This window comes from Epinephelus moara, chromosome 11 (genome assembly GCF_006386435.1).
Source record: "Epinephelus moara isolate mb chromosome 11, YSFRI_EMoa_1.0, whole genome shotgun sequence".
Taxonomy (NCBI): domain Eukaryota; kingdom Metazoa; phylum Chordata; class Actinopteri; order Perciformes; family Serranidae; genus Epinephelus; species Epinephelus moara.
In genome coordinates, this window is record NC_065516.1 from 2,694,042 (window position 1) to 2,713,553 (window position 19,512).

Here is a 19,512-nt window from a genome sequence, read left to right on the forward strand (position 1 = left end):
TGACAGCTGTCAATAAAGATACATTTGAAAGCTCCGATTTGTTCCGGAAGTGCCGTTGTTGTCAACGAAGCAGGACAAGCGGTTTGCTTTTATGATTTGCGCTATTCTGTGTGCCGAAACGTCCAAAAAGAAGAGGTGTCGGCGCACATGGACTCGCAGATGGCTTGAGAGACATGGACAGTATAGTTTGTCCATTTTACAACGAGAGTTGGAGGTAAGCCGGCTACAGCCGGGTGCACCCTCTGTGTGTGTGTGTGTTGTACCTCGTCTAGCACGCTAGCTTGTATGTTTGTTGCGCTCGCTTGAAAATGAGGGCAGAAAAAACTTATCAGGTAGCTGAAGAATATTGGCTATCTCCTGCCAGCGTTTCTCTCGTTGATAGCGGTCGTGGTAGGTGGAAGAAGAAACGTCGAACAGGCACTCATACTGTTGCCACAGCTCAACCAACCTGGCCTCCATATTTACAGTCCACCGACGCGTTGCCATGGTGATCTATGTCTTCGCGCAGGCGCAGTGAGGGATAAATGCACAGACGTTGGCGAATCGGCTCGTGGCTCTGCTTCAACTGTGCGAATGTCTGTGCCAAAAATCAGGGTTGTACCTGACTCAGAATTTTGTCAATACAATCATATTCAACCATTTCTTTTTTTTTTTTTTCATATAAATTTAGACATTTTAAATGGGGTTCAGCAGAACATTCAGTGTGACAATGGCATCCGTGTAATATAGTAAATAACCTAATGACGCTAATAATGGATCAGAAATGTGCATTTTTTGCCAACACTAGATANTTTTTTTCATATAAATTTAGACATTTTAAATGGGGTTCAGCAGAACATTCAGTGTGACAGTGGCATTCGTGTAATATAGTAAATAACCTAATGACGCTAATAATGGATCAGAAATGTGCATTTTTTGCCAACAGCTAATAATGGATCAGAAATGTGCATTTTTTGCCAACACTAGATATCAAACAAAAGCCAGAGACTGTGTCGTATTAAGTATCTGTGAGCTGTTAATTCACCTCTTTAAAGCAGAAGAGAGAGGATAATGTTATCTTGGAGCCTTGTAGTGGAAAGTTTGTCCTTCCTTATGCCACTGCATTGTGTCCGCAGCTGTCTTGAATGAGGGGTCTCCAACTGATCCCTGACTTTCAAGGAGCAGCCCTATTTTCTATCAATATATACAGGATTATGCAAACATCCATCTCCCACAGCTTGTACGAGGAAATTCTGGCATGACTATGGTAATTACAACGTTTGCACCGTACGTAAGAAAGGGTAACATAAGCTCATGATGTGATGACGGAAGACAGAAGCCTTATCTTTCCACGGCAAAAAGAATGAATGCTCTAGCTATAATGGTTTGGCAGTCCACAGGATGTCCATTTGTAAAGGGTTAAATATTTCCAACAAAAATTGCCCTAAAACAGATTTTAGAAAAATAAAGTTTATCAAATGTAAACTTAAATCCGATATTTATAATTATGAGCTAGCTACTGTATGTGTGTGTGTGTGTGTGTGTGTGTGTGTGTGTGTGTGTCCTGGTGCTTACTCATTATATCTGCCTGGTTGTGACAAAAATAATCACGCGTCTCTCTCTCTCTCTCTTTCTCTCTCTCGCTCTGTCTCTCTCTCTCTCTCTCTCTCTCACACACACACACACACACACACACAGTCCGTGTCATCCGCTCTGTGCTGATGTTACTGTTATTAGTGAGTGCTGATGTCGACATCCCCTGTTTGTTAGCCAGCAGCACACACACACACACACACACACACACACACACACACTTGCTGGTCAGAGTAGTTTTTCATCCCTCAGTCAGTGAATCAGAGACTTTGCCTCTGCNACACACACACACACACACACACACACACACACACACACACACACACTTGCTGGTCAGAGTAGTTTTTCATCCCTCAGTCAGTGAATCAGAGACTTTGCCTCTGCAGAAACACACACACACACACACACACACACACACACACACACACACACAGAGTCCTCAGTCGTGAACACGAACTGAACTTTAAAGTCATCATTGTGTCTTCAAACACCCAACCTACCAACTTGGTAGGATAAGTCACAAGTAAGAGTCCTCAGTCAGACCTGAGCCCCACAAAACCCTCAGGATCCATGTTTCTGTCTCCAGCAATGTTATGTGTCAGGTCTGTGTTGAATTAGGAGACAATAAGTCGTCCTGTTTGTGTTTTTGTACAGTCATCAGCCTAAATTGAAAAGGTTCAGCTCTGAGAGAATAAACTGTCAACATCAGTGCAGCTTTTTCTCTGCTGTCCGATCAGAAAATGGAAATTCCCATAGAGAAGAACTGCCAATAACAAACATGGAGGAAAATCTGGTCATTACTGTAACAGTTCAATCTAATAAAGACGAACATTTGTGTGATGCTTACAAAAACTTGAATACTTGAACGTTGCTACCTATACATGTTTAGGTCTCTGGCACATAGGTGATTGACAGGCAAGTAGGTGTTGCCCAGCAACAGCAAGATGCATCTTATGACCAAAAAACAAAAAACAAACTTCTGAATGTGGTTGGGATCAGAGCTGCTGTTTGATTTATAGTCATCCAGCCTAAGTTAGCCAATCAAATGCAGCAGTGTCAAAAATTCACAACTTTTTAAAATACATATGAACATTGAATAATGAAACAAAAAAAACTGTAAAGTTTACAATATTTTCTTATTTGACATAATTTCATAAATGTTGTTTATGAATTTATAAATATTGTTTGATTAGACTAGATTCAACGTGTTTTGGCATTGCACAGAGTACAGGTATAGGGCTCCAAAGAACACTGCCATATGAAAGGTAGTGCACGTCCAATTTGAGCTGTGCACATAATTCTTAGCTCTACATGCACCGCTGCACTTAACATGGTGCACCTGCCTACTCACCCACTGACCATGTGCAATTGACACTTTTCACACACTTTTACACCACGGGGTCTGCCCATTGGTCCGACAGCCCATTATTCCAACATCCCATTGTTACGAAATCATCATGATGCCCTGTGGTTAAGGTCTGGTTAGGTTTAGGCACAAAAACCACTTGGTTAGGGTCAGGAAAAGATCATGGTGTGGGTTAAAATGAAAAAGAAAGTGGCAAACACATAAGCCGTGAGCCTGCTCTGCCTCAAGCCTTTCCCAGCTGACCCAGAGCCGGTCACGGCGCATTCAGCACCNCACATATTGGAATAACGGGACGTCGGACCAATGACATGGAGCCTTACACCACACATCCATTTACTCACGCCATGAAAACTCGTGTACAGGGCACTGACAGTACATGGACAGACAAGACAGAGCAGCATAGTGAAACAGCAGCACCATAAAACACTTTGGTCACACCAGCCGAGGCCTCTGCATCTTGGTAAAGTAAGTTTTAAGGATGATATCTGACCAGCTGCGTCAGTTTCACCCGATATTGGCAGTTAGAGGACGCTAAGCTCACCTCCAAGCTTCCCAGCTCTCTGTTTAACTACTGGGGGCTGACTGAGGGATCAGCCATGTATTACTGTTTAAATAACACAAAACTGAGGTGTTTTCAATAATTAAAGAAAATTATGATTCAAAAAATTACGCCAGATTGTTCTCTCGTAGCACACTTATTTTCATTACTGTTGTGTGGTTTATTTATTTTACATAATTATTCTAATAGATCATGTTTTAATAGCTTCCATGTAATGTGTCCCAGCGACTGAAACGTAATATCAAAATTTATCACCACATAGGACACACCTCTTCATATATTCATATATTTAGTGCAAGTTTCTGTTTAGGTTTGTGGAGTGGCTGCTCAAAACGTTTTTATGACCATCTGAAACTTGAAGTAGTTTCACGGTACATTACTGTAATTCGGCTTGGATCTGGCCATGGCAGTAGTGCAGATGAAGAAGGTCAAATACACCAAATGTAAAACAACGGTGCATGTAATTTTAAAAGTGCAGTGCATGTAAACAGGAAAAAAAAGTATTTTGAGTCCTGTGCTGAGACAATAAAATGCAGCTTAGGATGTAACCAGAAGTGCAAAAAGCAGTGCAGAATGATTTAGTTAACATACAAGAAATATAGAATGTAGAATAAACAGTAGGGTAAACTCGATGTATGATGTCGGGTTTATGAAATAGTAAGTACCTAAGTATTATAATATAAGGAGCTGTGAGTGTGTGATGTTTCCCACAGCGTGATGTTTGAGGCCAGAGGCTGCTGCTGATATTTGACAGCTGAACTGTGTTTAACTTCATTAACGTCACTCTGCCTGACGTCAACACACTGTTACACACACACTCTTCACTGATCAGTAACACAACACCACCACACTGCACTACATTAAACTGAAACACTGCAGCAGCAGCAGCACAGGCAGCATTCAAACCAGCAACCTCTGCCGTAACTAACTGACGCCTCCTTCCTCTCATATGTTGAAAATGCACACTCTGAATCACTTATACTCACTTCATTTCACATTCTCATCTTCAACTATGAGTTTTTGCTCAACCTCTGCGTACTGAGAGAGCCTCCTTCATCGACACATCACTCACTTACAGGAGAAAGTGATGGAGAGAGAGGCTCTCCTGATGGTGGTAATAATAACAGCGTGATTGTTGAGTAGCTAATCAACACACTACAGAGTTAATGAGCCCGTGTAAGAGGATCATCTGTGTGTGTGTGTGTGTGTGTGTGTTCGTGTGTTTGAGATGAAGAGGTAACCCCAGAAAGAGCCTGATTTTGTGTGTGTGTGATTTTGTGCGCATAGGGACAAAAATAGTCGAACCATTAAACCTCAGAACTCACTTTTTGTGGGAGACTTGCACACACACTGCCAGTTAAACATACACACACACACACACACACACATAAACAAACACACACACATGCACAGACCAAGAAACAGAAACACACACACAAACACACGTGTGTCACGTAGCCGGTGTCACATCGAGGATCCCCTTCTTTCTGGAACAACAAGCAGGGAGAGGGACTGCTGCTGCTGCTGCTGCTGCTGCTGCTGCTGCTGCTGCTGCAAGGACACACACATTAATACACTCTCACGTGCACTTTCAACAAACACACACTTTAAACGCAGCAAACACAGACACACACGTGATGTAAAGCAGAGCTAGGCAAACCCTGGACGAGCTGAGGTCTGCAGAGAGAGAGAAGCTTAAAGGATCAAACCACAGGAGAAAACAGCTGAGAAAAGTGTTGTTTCCTAAAAATCACCAAATCAAGAACTCGGCTGCTTCAGTGAACTGCAAGTCTGCAACTGTCCTCAGGTCACTGAATTAAAAAAAAAAAAAAAAACTGCAGCTGCAACCTCAACCTGTTTTTTTAGTCAAGTTTGAATTGATTAAAAGTCTGGGTATGTTAGTATCATTTCAGTCAAAGAAAACCGTAGCTGTTATATGAAGTGATGACATTTAATGTCCAAAAGGTCAAAGGTCAACTTCACTGTGACATCACAGTGTTCTGCATAAAACACTTTACTGGCCATTAATCAACGTCATGTCTCAGGAACAGAAGGGGAGACATTTAGTCCAATACTGAATTGGTGACACTTGGGAAGATGTGTGTGAAGCATCCATGTTTTCACAGACATGGATGTAACTGCAACTTGGTTTGTGGAGGTATACAACTACGAGGCGGTAATTCTAGTTGATATAGTTTTAGTCAACGAAAAGTGTTGACACTTAAGTCTTTTTAGTCATCAGATTATATTGAAGAATTCATGTCATGCCCACCTCGTTGCTTTCTCCCAGGTCCTGCTGTCGTCATTGTTACCCACCATGTTTGTGGTCCAGATATGGTGCATGTAGCAGAGAAAATGAAACAGCTGCTTTGAGCAAAACAGTCTATAATATTTTGTCTCCTCTTGTTTGTAAAGGTTATTTTTTTAATCCACATTTCAGAAATTAAGCCTGGTGAAGACCTACTTAACATGGTGTTATGCAAGAACACAGAGATGCATAGGAGCTATTGCTTCTCAAAGCACTGACAGCAGGCGATGTGGGATTGACCATAATCGTTACAAAAGCAAGGGGTCGAAAAGAAAAAGATTGCATTAACATAAAGCTTGATTTGCCAAAATCTAGAAAAAAGACGAAAAGACAGACCTGAGACCTGCAGCAGTAGAGTGGAGCACTTGCAGACCTGATTAGACTCAATATAATCTGCAGCTTTACTGGAGTTCTTGGTCGGGTCTTGTTTATGAGGAACCGAGTGTGCTTGTGATCTCAAAGAGGACCTATTCTGCCCATTTTCAGGTTCATACTTGTATGTTGGGTTTCTTTTCAATAAGCACTTTCCTCATTTTCCTCACACTGTCTGTGCTGGAACACCTGTATTCACCCTCTGTTTTATTGTCTTTTTCTTTAAGGCCCCCTCCTGAAAATGCCCAGTCTGCTCTGACTGGTTAGTGTTTCCCAGTCTTCAGTATCTCAGCGTCTCTGCACCGTCATTACAGCTGAGGAATGAGTGTAACAGAGAATAGTGGCATTGTCTACCGTTAAAAATCACCAATAAAAGCTTCTAAACATAACTGAACATGTTTCAGCAGAGAGATTGTTGAGAAGTTGTTCCTCTGACTTTGGTGTGTTCATGAACTTTAAGTCATAATGTGGAAACAACAAGGACCCTACAGAGAAAATGTGCTATTTTTTATTGCTCAAAGCTTATAAACAACACGTTAATAAAATGTGGATCTTTTTATTAAAAGGTGTCTTGTTGCTGCGCAGGTACATCCCCTAAAACTACTGAAATATTGCTTTACTCCATTAATGCTAATAAATAACTTTTCTAAGTAAGCTAGGTTACTCTACGTGGACAGCAACTTACACTTACAACACAATACCATTTTACAAATTACACGTGAGCAAAAGAATTTGTGACGTGAGGTGCAGAAAGGGAACCCAGGAGCGGAAGTGACGTGAGGTGCAGAAAGGGAACCCAGGAGCGGAAATGGAGCCGGTTATAACAATGATTTATTTAACAAAGGGCGGGTGAATCCACAAAAAAATCAAAATTGCAAGAGTCCTTCAAAAAAACACAAAAGACGTCCAGAGAGTGCTGGGCTGTGAGGGCACGGGAGGCACTGGAAAAGACGGAGGAGAGACACGGTTACAAAAACTCATCAACATGCACAAGAGAAAGTTCACAATGTTACCAAATGGGAGCCAAGCTGATACCACGGAGGTTCTCTGTATACTCTGGCGTCGAGGAGTGTCTCAGCAGGCTTAAAGTAGGCGGCTTGATTGGCAAAGCAGAAACAGGTGAGTCCAATCACTCCTCGACGCAGCCGGGAGGAAGGGTGCCTCCGGAGGGACAAAAGTAACGTTACCCAAACAACACACACACAACCGGAACAAACTACCAAAATAAAAGCAGCAAATACAAACCACAACAGAATTATTAGTTTAGTAAAAATCAACTGAACATTTGGCATGTTTCTGCATATGTGACGTCAACTTGGTAACTCGTGCCAAAATTTTCACCAATTTTCTGAGTTGTTGTTCCGACTTGAGGGGGTGTTAATGTGAATTTTTCCCAGTTGGGCACTTGTTGTTTTTTTGTTTGTTTGTTTGTTTTTTTATCATTCAGACACCACATGAATACAGAGTAAAATGTGAAATCAGGGAGAAATGAACATCAGCAACCAAGATTACATGTTTCCTTGACATTAGCATGTAGCTATATGTTAGCATGTAGCTATATGAGTATTTAGTGTAGACACTCATAGAAGCGTAGAAGAAGCGTAGTAAAAAGTAAAAGTAGTAATAGTAGGAAAAAAAGGCTAGAAACCGTATTCAGAACTGTCTGTAGCCTGAGGTTTTTGCTTACAGAGATTACTTTTAAATACATTTACCTCATAACTTTGGCCATGTTTAATATTAACATCCAGCATTGTAACATTATACATATACACCAATCAGCCAAAATACTAAAACCACTGACAGATGAAGTGAACAACTTTGATTATTTTGTTCTAATACATTGTTTTGCTGGGAAACCTTTGCTTCTGGCATTCATGTGGATACCACCTGACATGTTCCACCCACTCAAACACCATTGCAGACCAAGTACCCCCCTTATGGCAACAGTAATCCCCAATGGCAGTGGCCCCCAGCAGAAAAAAGCAGCATACCACTCTACAAAATCTGTTTAGAAATGGCCTGTAGAGCGTGACAAAAAGCTCAAGGTGTCGACCTGGCTTCTAAATTTCCCAGGATTCTTGTGATGTGCTGGTACTCCAGATGTCCCCCTAATCCAAGGTGGGGCCTCCTTGGATCGGACTTGGCTCTCACCTGTCGATGCATGAACACAGGATCTCTGGGAGTGTCCTGTGGTGTCTGGCACCAGTGCGTTGGTGGCAGATCCATTTTAGTCCATTGGGGAGTACTGTTGCCATGAGGGGGGGGGGGCATTGTCTGCAACACGTATTGAGTGGGTGGAACATGTCAGGTGGTATCCACATGAATGCCAGAAGGTTTTCCAGCAGAGCAATGCATTGGAACAAAAAAATCAGTTATTCACTTCACCTGTCAGTGGTTTTAATGTTTTGGCTGATAGGTGTAGATGTATGACAGAAAATAAGGAAAAGCATAATAGGTCCCCTTTATTAAAAACTGTTTAATAAAGCAGCGCGGGTCTGTGATTCAGCTCAATGTCTCCACGCTAATACTTTAGCATACATACATACCTGTACATGCACACAGTGTGTTGAAAATGGTTAGCAGTCATACTAACAGTGTGTGTTAATGTGAGCGCAGCAGGTCAGTGTGCTGGAGTGTCCCTTTGTTTCTGAACTCCTGTTGGCTTTTAAAGAACTTGTGTACTTCAGCTGGGGTTTATAGGAGGTGACACGCGTGTGCGTGTGTGTGTGTGTGTGTGTCTGTCTGTCTGTCTGAGAGAGAGAGAGGGAGAGAAAGAGAGAGAGAGAATCTAACCCAGTCTGAAATGTCCTACCCTTTGGCTAACTCTGCCCTTCATTTAGCTTTTTGTATGCCTGTGTGTGTTTATGTGTGTGTGTGTGTGTGTGTGTCATTACCTGACTGTCCCTACCTGTAGGTGTCCACTTTTTAGCTTTGTGTGCATATGTGTGTGTTTGTTTGTGTGTGTGTGTGTGTGTGTGTGTGTGTGTGTGTGTGTCACAGCTATTTCTAGTACCTTAGCACAGAGACGATCTCCTTGTGTTTGTCTATCTCAGACTATTAGTAATATATAATTGGTGCTGTAAATTATATTTTATATCTTCAGTATAATTTAAATTACATGCACAGTGAGTTTTCTTTGTTTTTCTGAAATCTAAAGCTCACAGCAGAGGTCAGGTTTCCTGACTCATTTTGCAGGCAAAACAACAGGTTACCTCCTTTTTCTTCTCCATTGGCTACATTTTCATACACGCTAATATTCCTGTTAGTCCAAATAAGACGATAATTTGACTGGGGTCATGGAAACAGCCTATTCCATTTGGATTTTCCAAATAAGGCCGTTTATTTAATTTGAACTTTATTTTCTATATGAACATGATCATTAACAAAGCAGGTGACTGTAATATTTTAGCAGCAGCTTCAGCATCTTTTCATAAAATCAACTCCTTAAATACACCAAATTAAAACATCAGTACGGTTGTCACATTAATATTAAAATGTCTGTGTGTCTCTGTGTTTTAGGTGTTCTCAGGGATCTTCACAGCAGAGATGTTGTTGAAGATCATTGCTCTGGATCCGTACTACTACTTTCAGACGGGCTGGAACATCTTCGACAGCATCATCGTCTGCCTCAGCCTCATGGAGCTCGGCCTGTCTGATGTGGAGGGGCTCAGTGTGCTGCGCTCCTTCAGACTGGTAATGCTCAGATTACACCTGAAACATAAAGTTACCAACAAACTTCTTCATCAGTCCTTCAGAATCAGTTTCTTGAATCGAGTTTGAAATGATTTTTTCCACTGTTACCAACTTTTTGTAATGGAAAGCCGTTATATAACATGATAAACTAGTTTGCATATCTGATGACATCACATGCAGAAATGACTTTTCAATCGAAATATGTGTTGGAGAGATATTCTCTATGCCACCATTTAACTAAGTTGCTTTAAAAAGTTGCCAGATCTAGTGAGCAGGTCTCGTCTAAACTGAGTCCGTTACTGAGGTCTCATATTTCCAACATTTTTCAACACAAATTCCTGACTGAACAGGTAAGAAAAGGTAGAATAATCTCATACTTTTGGTTTTTCAGGACTTATATAGACAGTGGTGAAAATTCACAAATTACAGTTATTTAGATGCTGTTCTTAAGGATATTTTTGAGGTACTTGTACTTTACTTGATTATGTTTCCATTTCCTGCTACTTAAACTTCTCCTCCGCTACATCTCAGAATGAAATATTGTCCTTTTTACTGAACTACATTTATCTTACAGCTTTTGTTATTTTATGGAGTCAGATTTTTAACTAAGGGATAACGTACTGCGAAAATAACCCCTTCTCTCCGTGTCGGGGTCCTTACTCATGGCTACTCACGAAAGACATCAATGATTTAACACAAAATATTGATTTTAAAATGTTTTTATTGCTTAAAATGTATTTTGTCATTTCAAAAATTGTTTTATAGATTTAAAAAGGATTTTATTAGTTTAAAAATAATTTTGTTCATTTAAAATGGATTTTATTGATTTAAAAATTATTTTATTGATTTTTAATAGTGACTTTTTTTTTTTTTTTTACAAAAGATTTGTTTATTTTAAAAAATCAATTATAATAGCATTCATTGATTTAAAAATGATTCCATTGCTTCTGATAAGCATCAATGATCAGAAGTGCATCTAATTCATAGCTGAGGCCTGCTCTTCAATAAAAAAAAAGACAGTAGAATTAAATAATAGACCAAGCAGAATCAAGTATTCAACAAAGCCATGTAAAGATACGAAATATAAATCTGTTAAGAGATGATGACAAAGTGATCAAACTACCCAATAGCATATAAAGTTATTAAAATGAGCTCTACCTTTACCAGCTGCAACATTAAAGCGATGAACACACTAATGCATCAATAATTATAATCTAGTAATAAAATATATAATATTCTGAAATGGGACATTCTGTATATTTTTTGGTACATTAGTTATATTTTCATGCTAATACTTTTGTATTTCCCACTTCAGGAAAAACTTAAATGTAGGACTTTTACTCGTAACATAGTTTTTGTATACTGTTTTTCTTTTTTTCTTCTTTTTGTTGCTGGGGAGGGTAGTACACAAATTTGAGGTAGTGGCATACAAAACATTCATGAGGGTTGGGGCGTTGGTGGCTTAGTGGTAGAGCAGGGGCCCTGTGTACAAGGCTGTTGCCACAGCGGCCCGGGTTCGACTCCAGCCTGTGGCCCTTTGCTGCTTGTCACTCCCTCTCTCTCTCTCTCCCCTTCACGCTTGTCTGTTCTATCAAATAAAGGCCAAAATGCCCCCAAAAATATCTTAAAAAAAAAAAAAAAAAACATTCATGAGGGTAGATGGAAACAGGTATGGTAAACGAGTGTATTTGAATCTGTAATTGATAAAGAAGAGACAAGACAAAAGGACTGAGCAAATAATAATCAATAATACTAAATATACATGTAATAATATTGTAATCATATATAAAATAAAAAGAAACTAAACCAAATGACAAAGAAAAGTATTTTCTTCCACCTCTGCTTATAGACAATAATAAACAAAACAGGTTGTAAACATACAGAGACAACAAATACTATAAAAACAGTCCACATATTCCCTTGAAAGTGAGACAGAAGAAAAGATTATCTAAAAGAGGAAACCTAGTGCACATGCTGGCCGGTGCGAGCTGGTTGACCATCAGCTGAAGCACCAATGAAAAGGCATCAATCCTCAGGACGTTTCTCAGTGTGCAAGGGACGTGGTGATTGGCTGTTGATGAGCGATGTCACTAAAATACATGTCAGGTTCAGCTGCGGCCAACTTTGCTGCACAAGACAAGGACGGTGGTTGTCAACATCCACCCAAAACACACACATAGAAAGCACACATACACACGCACAAAGAAAACACACACAGATCCTTGAAGCCTGTCTGCGTCTGTCTACGTCGATCTCTCCAAGTGTCACTCTGGGTGTTGGCAGGTTCTGCCTGTGGCAAACACACAGATTCACTAATAAACATATACACTTTACATTCACTTCTTTCTTTTCTTTCTCTTGTTTTTGTGTTCTTTCTGTGTGTCTTCATTGTACTTTCTTGTTTTATTTTATGTCCTAATTTTCATTCTCTTGTCTCTCCGATGTCATCCTTCCTTCCCTTTTCCTGCCCTCATTGTCTCTTTAGCTCTCCTTTGTTGGTTTGGAAACCTTCCTTCCAATAGAAGTGAGACACCTGAATGGAAATGATGAAGTCTGTAAGATTTAGTGGTGTCTAGTAGTCAGGATTGCAGATTGCAGCCAACTTAAACTTCTCCTGATTAGAATTCCTTCAGGGTTCATTGTTCAGGAGGTTTTTATTGAGAGCTGAGTTATCCACAGAGGTCTCTTCCTCTCCAAAACAAACAGACCAGGTGATTTCAACCAGTAAAAACTGAATAAAGCAGTTTCACTTTACAAATTAGAGTTTTTCTGATGCTGACTGTCACAGGGAGGCTGCTAACTATGGTGGCCGATGCGATGTCCATATCTACACTAGAACATAAACTTCCCTCTATCTTACCAGTGCCTAGATCTCCCCCCTCCAACAAAAGCCCTGATGACATGTTTTGTATCATCCAGCGCATTATGTCACCCACCAGCAGGAGCATTTATCGGTCCGGTGCAGTGCAGTGCAGTTTGGTAGTTGTAGGTTTTCTACCTTGGCAGAAGCGAATGCCACAGTCCTTCCTCTCTGTTTTCTCTGGTCATATAGCACCAATTTCAAAAGTATTTATTCTTTCATAGACTGTTTTGGAGACTCTTTTGCATAGACTGCTCAGTTGAATAAAAAGACCATTTTTCCAGTAGTGAAATATTTCTTCAGAGTACTTCAAGTAAAAGCATTGATAGTGATACTTTAATTCAAATAATAAAGAATACATTGGTCAAACTGTGCCATTAAAATCTCTTAAAAGTAATACATGGTGGCATTAAATATACATTAACAGAACAACAGTTGTTTTTTTGTTGTAATAAACATGAACAAGATCAGTTCAGACTGTTTGGTTCTGGAACATCACAGAAGTGATTAAGAGGACTTGATTACCCTTATTCTGAAGTCCCATCTCTTCCTGTGTGTCTCTCTTTGCTTCCAGCTTCGTGTGTTCAAGCTTGCTCGCTCGTGGCCAACCCTTAACACCCTGATCAAGATCATTGGCAACTCCATGGGCGCTCTGGGCAACCTGACGCTCGTCCTCGCCATCATTGTCTTCATCTTCGCTGTGGTTGGGATGCAGCTGTTTGGTAAAAACTACCAGGTAACACCTCTGACCTCTGACCAAAATACAAGTTTAGATTTGTGCATGTGGGTTCAACACATCAGGCTGTGTCCTCCTTCCTCCCTCCAGGACTGTGTGTGTAAGATCTCAAAGGACTGCGCTCTTCCTCGCTGGCACATGAAGGACTTCTTCCACTCGTTCCTCATTGTCTTCAGGGTGCTGTGCGGCGAGTGGATAGAGACCATGTGGGACTGCATGGAGGTCGCGGGTCAGCCGCTGTGCATCCTGGTCTTCATGCTGGTCATGGTTATCGGAAACCTGGTGGTGAGTGACCTTTGACCCTTTGCTTCTGAAAGATTTGCTGAAACTTTGAAATCTAATTTTGCCCTGCTGGTGGTTGCAATGTTTCCCACAGAATTAGAATCAAAGTGTGGCAGTAGCTAATGCCAGCGGAGCGTCAGGAGGGTGTGTTGTTGGGGATGGGATGGGTGTAACCTGCAATTTTGTTGTTGTTTTTTGCCTGGTGTCAGTCAGCGTCCCCTCTCTAAATCTCTACATTCTGTGATTCTTGTGGGTCCATGAACACAACTCAGGTGGAACTTTTAGACCTAGCACAATGAACAGTTAAGATTCACTGCGCTTGCAGTTCTGCAGCTCTGAGCTGTGAGAGTGTGGAACAAACTGTATATTTATTTCAGCAGGGCACCTGATAAATGGTCCAGCTCCAAAAATAGAAAATCAAAATGTCGCAGCAGATATTTTAATCGTGGCGGGCCACCATAAATAAATTAATGTGTTGGAAACTCTGGGTTGCTACATTATTGTTGACCAAGTCCTTGACATAATTGTTTTTTGTTTGTGGTTTTTCATGGTAGCAAGAGTTGCTTTTTACCAGATAAATATCAGCCAGATTGAGTTTACGGTACTCTATTCCATACATTACAGGAATCTGCTGTTGGGGGATCTTTGCTGATAACTATTACAAGATGGCTGTAGCTGGCTGAGTCTATGCAGGGCTGTCAGAGCCAGCAGAACTGTTCTGGCTTTCACTTTCTACACTTTGAGCCCAGTTTGAGCCCAGACGCCTGACCCCTGACACCTTACCTGTGACCTCTTACTTTGTGTTGTGCCATTACAAACACATATCTACACTCAGGGGCAAATTCACTGATAATGTATTGCGGCTACTGATAGCACCATGAAGTAGGTTAGGAAAAGAGGATGTTTAAACTCAGTTTGGGGGGCACATTCCCTGCTGAAAAAGCAATGATGTCTCGGTGAAAAATTACTGCTTTTGGTGACTCTGTCACTGCTGAGAAAACAGCGATGGGTCGCTGTTTGTTGGCTAAAAAACTCCTGGAAACACAGCAATGACTCACTAAAACACAATAGGTTTTGTTTCGTTGGTCTTGAACGGTGGTTTGCCGCTTGGCAGGCATTTCACCTAAGTGACACGCCATGCACCATCCCCTCCACCTTCTGATGACAAATGGTGCTTTACAAATCAAGGATGCTTCCTTAGTAGGAAATGCCCTTCCAAGCTGGGTCCTGCTTAGGCTGGGCAAGACTCCATCCTAGCATTCAGTGAACACACATTGAAACAGGCTAGCGAGTGCCTAGGTGTGCATCATTGAAGAGGCCCTACCTCTAATTCCAGCAAATTGTGTGTAAAGAATTTTGTACTTCATGCCCACAGAGGTTACACACATTCTCTGAAGGAAGAACTCTGTATTGTTGTAGAATTCGAAGGGTCCTTGACAATGCAACAGAATTTGATGACATAGCCTCCTACAGATTCAGCTGTTTAAGGATACTTCCTTTACTTTGAGAAGCACCAGATGTCAGTTTATATAGTACATGACTTTAGAAACATTGATATGATACATATAAATCATGGTTTGCCAAAATGTACAATGCCATTTTTTTTCTTCTTGCGACAGCGGTGTATATGGATTGAAAGATTAAAATCTTGGAGAACTCTGTGTTCCTGTGTTGTAAGCATGGAGGCATTGATCATTGTTGGTGAGAACTGCATTGTCAGAGGGTACATGGTGTTCAGAGGCACTTAAAAGCAGGAGGTGATTGACTTTTGATCTCTGACACATCACCTGAAACCCTTTACTTCTGTGCCATATTGTTTGGACGTTGTAGATCTGTCAGCTGAACCTTCCAGTGGTTTATTCTTCTGACAGCTTTTACAACCACTTAAGATGAAAACCTGTGTGGCATTCTGAGGATGCTACAGTGGAGTGAGGCAGGTGGATAGATGGATGGAGAGAGACAAAGAGAGAGGGGATATTTTACATGTGACCCTGTGTTTCAACTCTGTCCAAAGAATTGCTGATTTATGTGAGATCTACTGAGAGCTACAGACAGAGTAAATGTTGATCTGCTGACCCCCTCCTTCTCTCTTTCTGTCTGCCTCTCTCCCTGTTTAACCTCCTAACATTTATATCTGACTCTCCATATGTGCTGATGCCCTCTCCACCATCCCTTTATCTCTGCCTCCCTCTTTTCTCTCGCTGTGTACTTCACAGTTTAAAACCTTCCCCTTTAGTTTGTCACTTCCAACATACAGAAAAGAAAAAGAACTGGTTGTACGTTTTATGGTATCATACATTTAGAAATACATTTAGCACAGTGATCTTCCTCCTTTCCCAGTAAGAGGATTGTTTGCTGTTTTAGTTCATTCGAGGGTTGATAACACACACGACAGAAAGATCCCACATTCTGATATGTTGTAATTCAGGTTGTTCTCATGCACTGTTCACAAGTATACTAATGAAAGTGATACGCCAGAATGTGTACTAAAAAAACTGAACTAAATTGTGAAAGTGCATGTTAGGGCTGTAGTCTCCTGGTCGACTGGTCGATTAGTTGGTCGATATGCTCTGGTCTGACCAAATTCTCATTGGTCGAATAATCGCTGTGTTACTTTCATAAGGAGAAAAGTGCTACATCAACAGCTTTCCAGGATTAATCCATTATTTCCTGCGGCAGGGGGACAGGCTAAGTTACCCATGAAACTGGGGTGTTTAAACAAAGTTTAACTCACCCACCCTCACGCTCAGCGTCGCGGTGACGCAGACCTCCCGTCTGTTTCTGTATACTGACACCATTTCCCTCAGTGGAAACAAAGCTTGTATTTACTTGTATTTCACAGATAAGAAACAATAAATTGTGAAGACAGTAAAGCCTCCACTAAAATAGCATTTAAATCTTGTGTGTGATCTATCCTTTAGGGATTTATACTTCGGGATTTATCCTGGCTTCATATGAGAAGAGGAAATCTCTGCTCGTCGCTAGGCTAATGTATACTATGTAAAATGTCATAGACTTGTGCTAATAACATTAGCATGTTGTATTGGTGGGGGAAATGTGTCCAGATAAAGACAAGTGCTTGTCTGTGAATGCTGCGATTTATAGTGAAGCCAATTTGAATCAACTAAACTTTACAGCACTTAACAGAGTCCTCCACCGCCGACTAGCGATTTGGAGGTGTAACTGCAGAGTGACAGATACACCACCGTATAAGTAAAAATAACGTGTACATTTCTTTTTTTTCCCATGACTAATTGATTAGTTGAAGATTATGTACGACTTCAGTCAACCAAGATTTTCTTTGGTTGACTACAGCCGTAGTCCATGTAAGGATGTTGCGGTGGTGGACGGGTCGAACAAACACAAGACTTGGCCCAGGAGACCAGTGATTTTGTCACATGTAACAATAAGTGAACTTTGATTATTTTAACGTATGTCGTCACCTTGTCAAGTTAAGAACGTACCTTTACGTTAAGTACATAACGTGACAATGCCCAACCATGTTTCTTTACCTGAACCTAACCTACGTAACTTTATGATGAAGTACAGAACTTTACCTTAAGTACGTAATGTAACAACTCCCAACTTTGTTTGTTTTCCTAAAAATAAAATATGTAACTTAAGTTAAGTACCTTACATGAGAACTCCCAACTGTTTCTTTTCCTAAACCTAACTTACATAACTTTACTTGGGTCATGGGAAAATGCCATTTGTGCAGATAGAAGAGATATCATACAAACCAATATGAGGATATGTTGCATAATTTGACAGTGTATTTGTTAATTTTTTTGCCTTCCTTGCCGTCTACTTTTTCTCTTCTTTACTTCTATCCTGGTCTTAGTCTTGATTATTACCCTCCAACTTAAATTCTGTATGTATGTGCATGTGTGTGTTTGTGTGTGGTGACCATCAGATAAGGGTACTTTCTCTTCTCCAGTTACCACCCCCTGTCTGCTCTGAATCCCTCTGACTAGGACATACTGACTAGGACACACAAACACACACTCACACACAGAGTGACAGACAGACAGGGCTACATTTTATAGCAAGGCAGGTAAAATGAGATACAAAGACGTGTGTCTGTGTGTGTGTGTGTGTGTGTGTGTGTGTGTGTGTAAGATGAGATGGCAGATAATTATCAGAAGAAAGGAAATCTTTCTTCTCCTCTTTTTTCTCTGGCTAGATGAGTGCTCCCTGCATTGGTGCATGTGTGTACGTGTATAACTGAGTGATTGTGTGTATGCGTGTGTGGGTGATTACGCTTGTTCGACATAAAAAAACAACAACGGTGAGCCGAGTTACATGAGAGTGAGCGAGTGGTACTTGATATCAAAACACTTGTTGTATGGACTGAACTTGAAATAACAAGAGTCAGTGATGAATGACAAAATGATGAAGTCATTAAACCCACTGCTGGAGAAAAGGTCAGGAGGTCAAAAAAATTATACATATGATTATATATTATGCAAGGAATTACAGTGAATTAGTGGAAATCTGGCCAGCAGTCATTGTGACTAGTGTTGCAACTAAAAACTATTTTTATTGCCAATTATTGCCCATTATTTTCTTGATTTATTATTTAACATCCTGTTATTTCCCAGAGCCTAAAGTGACATCTTCAAGTGATATGTCCTATGCTGTCAAATTGAATGTTTTATCTGACCTACCATCCAAAAACAGTTTATTTGAGATCACTGATTTTTTTTGGTTTCTCCTCAGCATTTTGTTTGTCTGTGCTAGGCTACTGTAGAAACATGGAGGTGCAACACGGTGGTCTCAGTAGGTGAGGATCTGCTCCCTACGTAGATATACACAGCCCATTCTAAGGTAACATAAACACAAGGACTCATATTTTCATGGGATTATACACTAAATGAATACTTATTATATTAAAATCAATGTCTGCCAATATATCCCCCTAAATCCCACACACTGGACCTTTAAATTGTTATTGTGAACCCAATGTTCCCTCAAAGTGGAGTTGTCTAAATGTAACGTGAGATTATATTATAAATAGAAAAGTGCAACTTTCAGTTCTATATGAGGCAACACATCATATATGATGAATCCTTGATATGAGAAAGGAACAAATGGATAAAATAAAATCAACAACAGAAGACTTTTATGTCATGTTAACTTGTCTTTTTCCACATCTTATTGCACTCCTTATTTTCTTCTTGTTGTCATTTTTAGTCATTATACAGAGTCTCATATTCACCAGTCAGTGGATCATGAAGTGTGTGTGTGTGTGTGTGTGTGTGTGTGTGTGTGTGTGCAGCAATAATAGAGTCTCATTCATCTGTTTAGCTTAATGGTCTCATGGATATTTAATAACGAGCTTGATGGGCCAGACAGCCCACACACACACACACACACACACACACACACTCGCAGTCAACAGCCTCTTATTCTTCTCTTGTCAGCGGTAGGAACTGTATCTCCCCTGGCAGGGGGATATGCTAACCTGACGGAATGAATATGCCCAAACATGTGTGTGTAGAATGTGTGTGTTTGTGTGTGAGTGTATGTATGTGACATGATGACCAACCCTTTCCAATTCGGGTGATTTATCCCTTTGGGAATGGCCTCACTGTGCACAACTCAGCTCACTGTGTGCGTGTGTGTGTGTGTGTAGGCATATATGTATGCGTTCATATGTGTGTGAGTGATTCTGTTTTTTGTTGAGATGTCAAGTGTCATTGCTCATAACGCACAGAGGGGAAAGGAGGTAAAAGGGGAGGACACAAAGGATGAACAGTGAGTA

The 19,512-nt window shown here is 40.6% G+C and overlaps 1 protein-coding gene across 1 annotated transcript in view; it reads left to right on the forward strand.

Annotated features, from left to right (window-relative positions):
* Positions 1 to 19,512, forward strand: part of LOC126397819 (sodium channel protein type 4 subunit alpha-like) — a 365,246-nt gene that overhangs the window by 234,914 nt on the left and 110,820 nt on the right. Inside the window, exons 17-19 of the mRNA XM_050056785.1 lie at positions 9,697 to 9,870; positions 13,305 to 13,466; positions 13,557 to 13,751. Of these exons, the coding sequence (XP_049912742.1) occupies positions 9,697 to 9,870; positions 13,305 to 13,466; positions 13,557 to 13,751 (531 nt within the window). The remainder of the gene's footprint in view (positions 1 to 9,696; positions 9,871 to 13,304; positions 13,467 to 13,556; positions 13,752 to 19,512) is intronic.